Raw genomic sequence first — 10241 nt, forward strand, 5'->3', positions numbered from 1 at the left:
AAAAAGGTAGGCCCCATACTAAACCAGAATAAAAAAGGTAGGCCCCATACTAAATCAGAATAAAAAAGGCAGGCCACATACTAAACCAGAATAAAAAAGGTAGGCCACATACTAAACCAGAATAAAAAAGGTAGGCCCCATACTAAACCAGAATAAAAAAGGTAGGCCACATACTAAACCAGAATAAAAAAGGTAGGCCCCATACTAAACCAGAATAAAAAAGGTAGGCCACATACTAAACCAGAATAAAAAAGGTAGGCCACATACTAAACCAGAATAAAAAAAGGTAGGCCACATACTAAACCAGAATAAAAAAGGTAGGCCACATACTAAACCACAATAAAAAAGGTAGGCCACATGCTAAACCAGAATAAAAAAGGTAGGCCACATACTAAACCAGAATAAAAAAGGTAGGCCACATACTAAACCAGAATAAAAAAAGGTAGGCCACATGCTAAACCAGAATAAAAAAGGTAGGCCACATACTAAACCAGAATAAAAAAAGGGTATGCCACATACTAAACCGGCACCAAAACTTCTTTTTCAACTCTCTGAAAACATTCTTATCCTTAAAAAAAAAAAAAAAAAAAAAAAAAAAAAAAAAATTCCCTTATCTCGTCTGCCAGACAGCCTAGGATCGTCCCAGGATATCTAATTCTGAGTCAACAATGGGAGATGAGTAATTTTATCTGATAAGATGATCCTCGCGATGTCTCTCCTAGAAATTATCAGCCTCGATTTCGGTTGGCTTGTCCAAGTCCATGGGGCCAATGCAGGCCTCTTCCTGTCTTCTTAACCTAATCAATGCAGGCCTCTTTCCATCTTCTTATCATAATCTGAGAATCCAGCATTGAATCAGTTTAAACTAGATTTAATAAATTCAGTAATTTTTAAAGGTAAAAAGTCAATTTTATAAGTTTTTACACAAATGAAAACGTAATTTACAGCAACTAACAGAATTGCTATAAATTCATTGATTTTCATTTTTCTATTTCCTGTTTGGACTGAAAGTGGGTCCTTAGCTGAGTTTGAAAGGATGTGGATCTGCAAAGTTCTGAAGGAAGAACAAGTCAGTAAGATTTCATTACAGACAACTACAGCACCTCGTCTAGTCGTCTGTACTTCAGTATATCTATAGTCTGTACCATTTGGCAAACTATACAGGTTCTCAACTGGTGATCACCAGTTATCTGCCACATGACTAGGGAATGGGAAAGATAGTAAACAAGAGGTATTTCGAGATAACCACGGAATGACGAACAGGAGCTATTGGTGTCATAAATGAATCAGCTTAATACTGTTGACTCACTGTTTGTTTCGGAAGAAAGTGTTAGATTCGTGTGACGTCACATGAGATGATTATATTATTAGGAATGTAGCACTCTACATTTGGATGAAGGAACATTACCCGAATGTGACAAGGCACAGCCACATTTACTTTTACTTTTACTTTTCTTTTAGGGGTTTATTTCCCGCCCTCCATCAGACACTAAGAGTCTGTTCAGGTGGGCCTTGGTGTGTGAAAATAATTTCTTTCCAGTTTATATTTTGCTCTGTATCTTTTCAGTTATTCGCTAGCATTTGTATTCAGCCCTAATTAGTTTTCAGATCACTATTATGACACTTTCCAAAGAGATAAGTCCAGGTTTTTCTTGAAAGCTGCCACATTTTTACTATTCTTGACTTCAAGTGAAAGGTCGTTGAAGAGTCTCGGTGCAGCATAACAAAACGTTCTTCCTCGTATTGCATGATTCACACTAATTTCGAATAGTCTATATGGATCATCAGCATTTGGTGAAATGGAGAATATAATTGAGGAATTAAGATAAACCGATGGATAGTTTCGGATTTTTAAGATAAAATCCTTATTGAACAGATTATTACGAATAAGATCTATTTTGTTTATAGCATCATGATAAAGTAGACGGAAAATTCCTTATTCTTATTCTATTGGCTATTAATTTCTAGTAACGAAACCCTAATTTACACAGAGCATTTTATTAATTAACACTGGATATTATATTTCATAATGTTCATAAAATTATTGTTTTGAAGATTCTTTACTTTAAATCTCTGAGAAGGATTTAAGTTAACATACAATTTATATGTTCAAGGAATTCAATAGATATTCTATATATGAGGTTTGTAAAGAACATAAAGAATATAAAGTATTTTGTGAGTTACTATAGGTACCTCGACTGTTAAAATGTTTTCTTTTTCATTATTATTATTATTATTATTATTATTATTATTATTATTATTATTATTATTATTATTATTATTATTATTATTATTATTATTATAGGTACTTTGACTGTTATAATGTTTTTTTTTTCATTATTGTTATTATTATTATTATTATTATTACTTGCTAAGCTACAACCATAGTTGAAAAAGCAGGATGCTATAAGCCCAAGGGCTCTAACAGGGAAAATAGCCACGTGAGGAAAGGAAATAAGGAAAAACTACAAGAGAAGTTTAAGAACAACAATAACATTAAAATAAATCTTACACAAATAAACTATAAAAACTTGAAAATAACAAGAGGATAAAAGCTCTTGATAGAATCTGCAAACAATGGATGAATGACACTCCAAAATCAAACCATTGTTCTCTAGTCTTGGGTAGTGCCATAGCCTCTGTACCATGGTTTTCCACTGTCTTGGGTTAGAGTTCTCTTGCTTGAGGGTACTCTCGGGCATACTAATCTATATAATTTCTCTTACTCTTGTTTAGTTAAAGTTTTCATAGTTTATATAGGAAATATTTATTTAAATGTTATTGTTCATAAAATTATCATTTTTCCTTGTTTCCTTTCCTCACTGGGCTATTTTCCCTGTTGGGGCCTCTGGGCTTATGGCATTTTGCTTTTTCAACTAGGGTTGTAGCTTAGCAAGTAATAATAATAATAATAATATTGATTATCTAGAATCATAAGATCAATGATCCTGCAAACAATGAATTATATACATATGCCAAGAGGTCAAATAAGTCATAGTAATCAAGAGTAATGTTATGCATACCCATGATGCAACTTACCACTAGAAAAATTATCAGTTGCCTTGTATTGAAGATGATTATACTTAAAAAAAATAAACTTTTATATTTTTGTTAACTTGTAAAAGAAAAAAAAAGGAAAATAACGATAAAATAAGTATATGAAGTACAGTAGCATGTGATGTTAAAGTTAGGAAGCTTATTTTTTTTATTAATGAAAAAACTTTCATGACAAATGAGCAAGTGACCACTAGAAAATATATCAATTGCCTTGTATTGAAGATGGTTGTACTTGATAAACCTTTTATTTTTGTTTATTTGTAACAAAATAAGGAAAACTGATAAAATAAGTACGTTAAGTATAGTAGCATGTGATGTTAAAGTTAGGAGGCTTATTTTTTATTAACAGAAACTTTGATGACAATTAAGTTGTTTTCTTGGGAACACAAACATTGCATTTAAAAAGGTTAAAAGTGTCTGGTTTCAGTTTCATCAGAATAGATGCTCGCCAGAACGTCAGCAGGGCAAGCCCAAACTCCCACTGTGGTCGCCAAACGCAGCAGTGGCATCCCCAGTAAACAGCTCAAACTCATGGTCCAGGGCTGGGATCGATCTCCTGCCATGTGAAGTGCCAGGGGAATACGTTACCACTGTACTAACCAAGAAACTCGTGTATTGATGAGGTAGTTGACTGAAGTAAATTAATTTTAGGGTTGTGGTGGCCGATGTGGTCACGTCCCTGACTGGTGTTGCCAGACTGAGGTTCGAGTTCCGCTCACACTCGATAGTTTCTTTGGTCGCTGCAACCTCACCATCCTTGTGAATTAAGGATGGAGGGCTTGGAGGAGTCTATAGGTCTATCTGCTGAGTCATCAGCAGCCATTGCCTGTCCCTCCTTGGTCCTAGCTTAGATGGAGAAGGGGCTTGGGCGCTGATCATATGTATATATTGTCAGTCTCTAGGGCATTGTCCTGCTTGATAGAACAATGTCACTGTAGTCTTGCCTCTGCCATTCATAAGCGGCCTTTATTGTCTTCAATTCGAAACTAGCTGACCAATGAGGGCAATTAGATAATGATAACAGCTAATTTGTCTGTTCGCAACTGAAACAACTCATTTAAAGAGAAGGAAAACACACACAAAAAAGAGACAAATGTTTATTTTAGGTTTCAGTTTCTGCTGGTCGTGTTTATCGAACAACAGAACAATAATAATTTCATTGTGTCCTTGCAGACAAAAGCTCGGTAAGTGAGGCATGATAGTTACTTGTGTTTGAGGCTATTCAATGTGTTTCGAAACTGTTTTTATCGATTATTAAATCTTTGATAGTATATTGATTGATTTACAGTTTTCTGGCATCCTGATATCTAAGGTCATTGACGCCGATTTAAATCTTTGAAATAATAGACTCCTTTTACATTGCATTCAGCCTTGCCAAATAACATGCATGATTTAACGTTACAGAAGCTCATGTTTGTTCTTGAATGTGGGAGTATAACAATAGATTTAAAGAACATACTAGATTTAGATGAAGAACTTCCGCAAACATATTTCCTTACTTGTTTACTTGTTTTGGGTTTAAATCCAACCCTCCACTGAAGTCGAGTGAACTACTTCTCGGGCGGGTCCATATTAATCATCCAACGAAACACTTTCATTATAACTTATACAATTCTTTGATTGTAGCATCTTCCAAATCATATGATCTTGTGAAAAGTAATGTCTTTAGTTTCTTCTTAAATTCAATTGCTCCCTTAAGGTCCTTCATTTCAGTTGGCAGTTTATTATAATGTCAAGGCGCACAGTAGCTAAAAGCCCTTTCACCAAATTTACTATTTGTTCTTGGTTCAGATAGCCTATGTTTGTCACTCGTGTGTCTTGTGTTAACATTTGTTTCTAGTTCTAGTTTATTCAGGCATTCTTTTAGATATTTTTGGTTCATTTTGTTTGCGCTGAAACAACTCATTTAAAGAGAAGGAAAACACAAAAAAGAGACAAATGTTTATTTTAGGTTTCAGTTTCTGCTGGTCGTGTTTATCGAACAACAGAACAATAATAATTTCATTGTGTCCTTGCAGACAAAAGCCCGGTAAGTGAGGCATGATAGTTACATGTGTGTGAGGTTAGCTATTCACTGCATTTCAACATTGTTTTATCGATTATTAAATCTTTGTTAGTATTATTGATTTACAGTTTTCTGGCATCCTGATATCTAAGGTCATTGACGCCGATTTAAATCTTTGAAATAATAGATTTGTTTTACATCGCATTCAGCCTTGCCAAATAACATGCATGATTTAACGTATCAGAGGCTCACATTTGTTCTTGAATGTTGAAGTATAACAATAGATTTAAAGAACATATCTGATTCAGACGAGGAACTTCCGTAAACATATTTCCATCAAAACATTTCTAGTTTACTTTGTATGTTGTAGTGTCTCTTCAAAGTAGTTATTTCTTGCAATTGCATAGGCCTAGTCATTCAAGTTTCTTTTTATGATCTATATTTCTACAACCGCCTCTACATTCATACACATTTTAAGATGAAAAAGAGAGAAACTACATTTAAGGGGTTCATGATTTGCTAATCTTGTTTCTTCCACAGTCTTGGGATAGAGTTCTCTTGCGTTCTGTGGCTACTTTCCTCTTAGTAAGGGTAGAAGAGACTCTTTAGCTATGGTAAGCAGCTCTTCTAGGAGAAGGACACTCCAAAATCAAACCATTGTTCTCTAGTCTTGGGTAGTGCCATAGCCTCTGTACCATGGTCTTCCACTGTCTTGGGTTAGAGTTCTCTTGCTTGAGGGTACAATCAGGCACACTATTCTATTTAATTTCTCTTCCTCTTGTTTTGTTAAAGTTTTCATAGTTTATATAGGAAATATTTATTTCAATGTTACTCTTCTTAAGATATTTTATTTTTCCTTCTTTCCTTTCCTTACTGGGCTATTTTCCCTGTTGGGGCCCCTGGGCTTATAGCATTTTGCTTTTCCAGCTAGGGTTGTAGCTTAGCAAATAATAATAATAATAATAATAATAATACGGGTACACTCGGGCACACTAGTCTATCTTATTTTTCTTTCTCTTGTTATTTTGAAGTTTTTATAGTTTATATATGAAAGCTTTATTTTAGTGCTGTTGTTCTTGAACATATCTTGTAGTTTATTTCCTTTCCTCACTGAGCTATTTTCCCTGTTGGAGCCTTTGGGCTTATAGAATCCTGCTCTTTCAACTAAGGTTATAGCTTAGCAAATAATAACAATAACAACTTCCTCTTTAATGTTTTCCGAATTGTTTAAGAAATTAGAATGTCTAATATATGGTGTGCATTCGCAAGTTTTCTTGCTATTATATCATTCAGTATTAAACGGATTTTGAGCGAAGCGAAAAATCTATTTTTGGGTGAGATAGTCATGTCGTCCTGATGGAAGTTCCTTCATTAGTAGCTTCCTAGGTTATATGTGACTTGCTATTATATCATTCAGTAATAATACACTTGCAAATTTTAGACTTGCAACTCATAGCTGACAATTTATAGTTTAGCAACTTTTAATCTTGGGAAACTGCAGCTAAACATATCTTTTTCTTCATTACATATTTTTCTGTTCTTACTCCTATGTTAAGAACATCGCTAATTTAGTCTTGTGTAGGCTACTATGCAATAATATATACAAGTAAGGAAACGCAAAGCTAGGCTTAGCATAACGCAAGTGAATATCAATCCACGTAGTGTTCTCAAGCAAGGAAACGCAAAGTTAGGCTTAGCATAATGCAAGTGAATATCAATTCACATAGTATCCTCAAGTAAGGAAACCCAAAGCTAGGCTTAGCATAATGCAAGTGAATATCAATTCACATAGTATCCTCAAGTAAGGAAACCAAAATCTAGGCCTAGAATAATGCAAGTGAATATCATTCCACGGAGTGTTCTCAAATAAGGAAACTAAAAGCTAGGCTTAGCATAATGCAAGTGAATATCAATTCACATAGTATCCTCAAGTAAGGAAACCAAAATCTAGGCTTAGCATAATGCAAGTGAATATCAATTCACATAGTATCCTCAAGTAAGGAAACCAAAATCTAGGCTTAGCATAATGCAAGTGAATATCAATTCACATAGTATCCTCAAGTAAGGAAACCAAAATCTAGGCCTAGAATAATGCAAGTGAATATCAATCCACATATTCTTAATACAACATCAACCCAGCTTTTCCTTTTACAGATGTCGACAGTCAACGTATTATTCGACAACTATGATCATTCGTCACCAGCCACCTGCCTTAGAGCAATGAGACTCTCTCTACTCAAGTTTTCGAAAGTACACAACTCCAACGTTTTGGGACACCAGATACCAAACGCCCATGAAACTTATCTCCCTATATCTCTGTCATGGGACTCCCAGAATGAAGTTAATGTGAACGATCTATTCGTCACAGATTTTTCCTCAGCCCATGGAACACTTGATCTCTCTGATGGTATTCATAAACCCAAAGTCTTCGTCGTTTACGGAGGCCGGGGACTTGGGAAAACAGCTCTGGTGAATAATCTAATGTACCAGTGGCTGATAGACGAAGCATGTGATGTGAAAAGGATTAAAGATTTTGATATGGCTGTAGTAATAGAGGTAGCTAGAATTAAGCATTCGGAAGCCATGGAAATCAAGGGAACAAAGATCCTGTGGCTGTTCGACGGCTTCGAGAAAGTCACCGATGGAACAAAGGAGGCCATTAAAGGTGCCATTGAGGATTTCCCTTCGTCTCAAGTTGTGTTAACGAGTCTCGGGAAGCAAGAAATCAACACCAGGAACTTGATGGAGCTAACGCAGGCCAAATACGTCGCCCTCAACCTCATGCCCCTAACTAATGCCACCTGGAGGCTTAGGGTGCCGAAGATGATAGCTACCAAAACGAACAATGCCTATATCATCGAAGGGCTTAGTTCACGGTTCATCTACGAGCGCCGGCGAATGTTTGACGATGTAGCTAGGATAAGGCCGAAGACGCTTGGCTACAAAGTTTACGAATGGCTGTGCCTTTCGTATCCTTGGGCGGCAGTAGGTAAGATGGATCCCAAAGGGCGTGGGAAGAGCAATCGTTAGTTGTTTTGATTGTGAATTTATATTTTAAACAAAAGATGTCTGGAAAAAAGGTTACAAGAATGCATTGACATTGAATAGTTTTTAATTTGTATGATTGATGAAAGGTGTACATATTCAAGCTTTATTTCAGTGAAGATATTTGTTTAAATATGACTGATGAAAAATGTACTTATTCAAGCTTTATTTTAATAAACATAACTGATGAAAAATGTACTTATTCAAGCTTTATTTTAATAAAGATTTGTTTAAATGATACTAATAAAAATGTATTTATTCAAGCTTTATTTTAATAAAGATATTTGTTTGAATGATACTAATAAAAATGAATTTATTCAAGCTTTATTTTAATAAAGATATTTGTTTAAATGATACTAATGAAAATGTACTTATTCAAGCTTTATTTTAATAAAAATATTTGTTTAAATGATACTAATTAAAATGTACTTATTCAAGCTTTATTTAATGAAAATGTGTTTAAAAACTTTGAATCATATCTAGTAAATTAATAGAGAATTAGATAAAAGCGAACGAGTAGGAATGGGCTTAATTGATTTTATAAAACTTTCCTAGACTGGTTTCATGAGACTAGAAAAAATTATAATAATTTTTGATTTTATAATATTTTGGGTACTTAAACATTTATATATTTTCTTTATTAATGCTTTTTTTATTGTTGATATGATAGGATGCATTAAAATAATTTTTGTCTTAAGCGTACATTTAGGCCTAGTACTACATGCTTCAAACTAATTTTTTTATCTTTTATTATGAAATACACATTTACAATCTTACAGTTAATAACATATATACATCATAGTAATTTACAGAAATAATTTCTTTTTTACATATAGTGTATTTACAATTGAAATTTTTACTGTTTATCTAAATATGTTTTTAAATAGAAAATATATCTAGTCGTGAATACTCCATTAATAGAAGTTTTAAATCCTATTATATTTACATTAAACGTATTTATAATTCGGATTTTAATATATATAAATAAAGGCTAGATTTGTATTGGCTATGGTACCATGAATCTGACAGAGCTATCAACTTGCAATTATTCATTCTATGTTATTTTTCAAACTACTTTTATTTTTTTTACGTTTTTGTATCGTTGCTTAAATAGTGAAATTTTCATCTATCGAAATATTAAAAATAAAAATTTTAAGTAATCGTGTTTCAAAATAGAGGGATCATAATCCTTTTAATGTAATATGACTATTAACTTTTTATTAAGGTGAGTCACAAATACATTTCAGTATTATATCACAAGGTTGATATTTATTTTTCTATTTCATAATAATCCTTTTTATAATTTGATAAGTTAATGAACACAGGAAATGGGATATCAGACTGATAGGTAAATAAAAATGTTAAAGGATGTACGAAGAGTCTCGAAGACAACAGGTGAATTAAAGTATAAGGAGGAACGACAATAAAACGAAGGATTGGAGGCTAAACAAAACCGCTATTTTTCCCTGTTGGAGACCTTGGGCTTGTAGCATCCTGCTGTTTAAACTAGGGTTGTAGCTTAGATAATAATAATAATAATAATAATAATAATAATCCAATGGCAAATGACGAGAGAAAAGGGGACAAACAAGAAGGAAGCAACGACAACAAACAACAGAAATTTAAATCAAACCAAAATAAAATGAGAGAAGATCCAAGCACGAGGCGAGTAACCGCGAAGGGTGATGGGGGAGGTGTAGAGGGGGGGAAGGGCTTGGGGGGGGAGGGAGTTGGGAGGGATGATGGGTGGGAGCTGTAGGCCGAAGTGAAATGATGAACGCAAATGAGCAAACAAGAAGGAAACAACGACAATAAACAACAAAAACTTAAAGAAATCAAAACAAAATAAAATGAGAGAGGATCTAAGCACGAGGCGAGTACCCACGACGGGGGTGAGGAGGCTAGTGGGGGGGGGGGGGGGTGGTTGGAGGAGGGGGGATGAGGGGTGGGAGTGGTAGGCTGAAGTCAGGAAATGAAAAGCGACACATCCGAGCCTCGGCGAAAGTGGCGCCTTGGAAACTATTTCACGTTCCATTTGTATCACTTTGCGTGAAGCGTCTATTTAAGGCTATTTTAAAATGAGTCGCTAAAGAGGATTTATGAAGCGTCACACACACTCTCACACTCTTTCTCT

The 10241-nt window shown here is 34.4% G+C and overlaps 1 protein-coding gene across 1 annotated transcript; it reads left to right on the forward strand.

Moving 5' to 3' along the window:
- The first annotated feature begins 1036 nt into the window (after nt 1–1036).
- LOC137615095 (uncharacterized) lies at nt 1037–8092 on the forward strand. The gene is made up of 2 exons (XM_068344726.1): nt 1037–1069; nt 7217–8092. Exons 1-2 carry the CDS (start codon nt 1037–1039, stop codon nt 8090–8092), a joined length of 909 nt encoding a protein of 302 aa, XP_068200827.1.
- The last annotated feature ends 2149 nt before the right edge of the window (nt 8093–10241 follow it).

This window comes from Palaemon carinicauda, chromosome 21, assembly GCF_036898095.1.
Source record: "Palaemon carinicauda isolate YSFRI2023 chromosome 21, ASM3689809v2, whole genome shotgun sequence".
NCBI lineage: Eukaryota > Metazoa > Arthropoda > Malacostraca > Decapoda > Palaemonidae > Palaemon > Palaemon carinicauda.

Coding starts and splice junctions, on each gene's coding strand:
- LOC137615095 (XM_068344726.1), top strand. CDS start 1,037: ATGTGGATCTGCAAAGTTCTGAAGGAAGAACAA. Junction 1,070..7,216: donor AAGTTCTGAAGGAAGAACAA/GTCAGTAAGATT, acceptor TTCCTTTTACAG/ATGTCGACAGTCAACGTATT.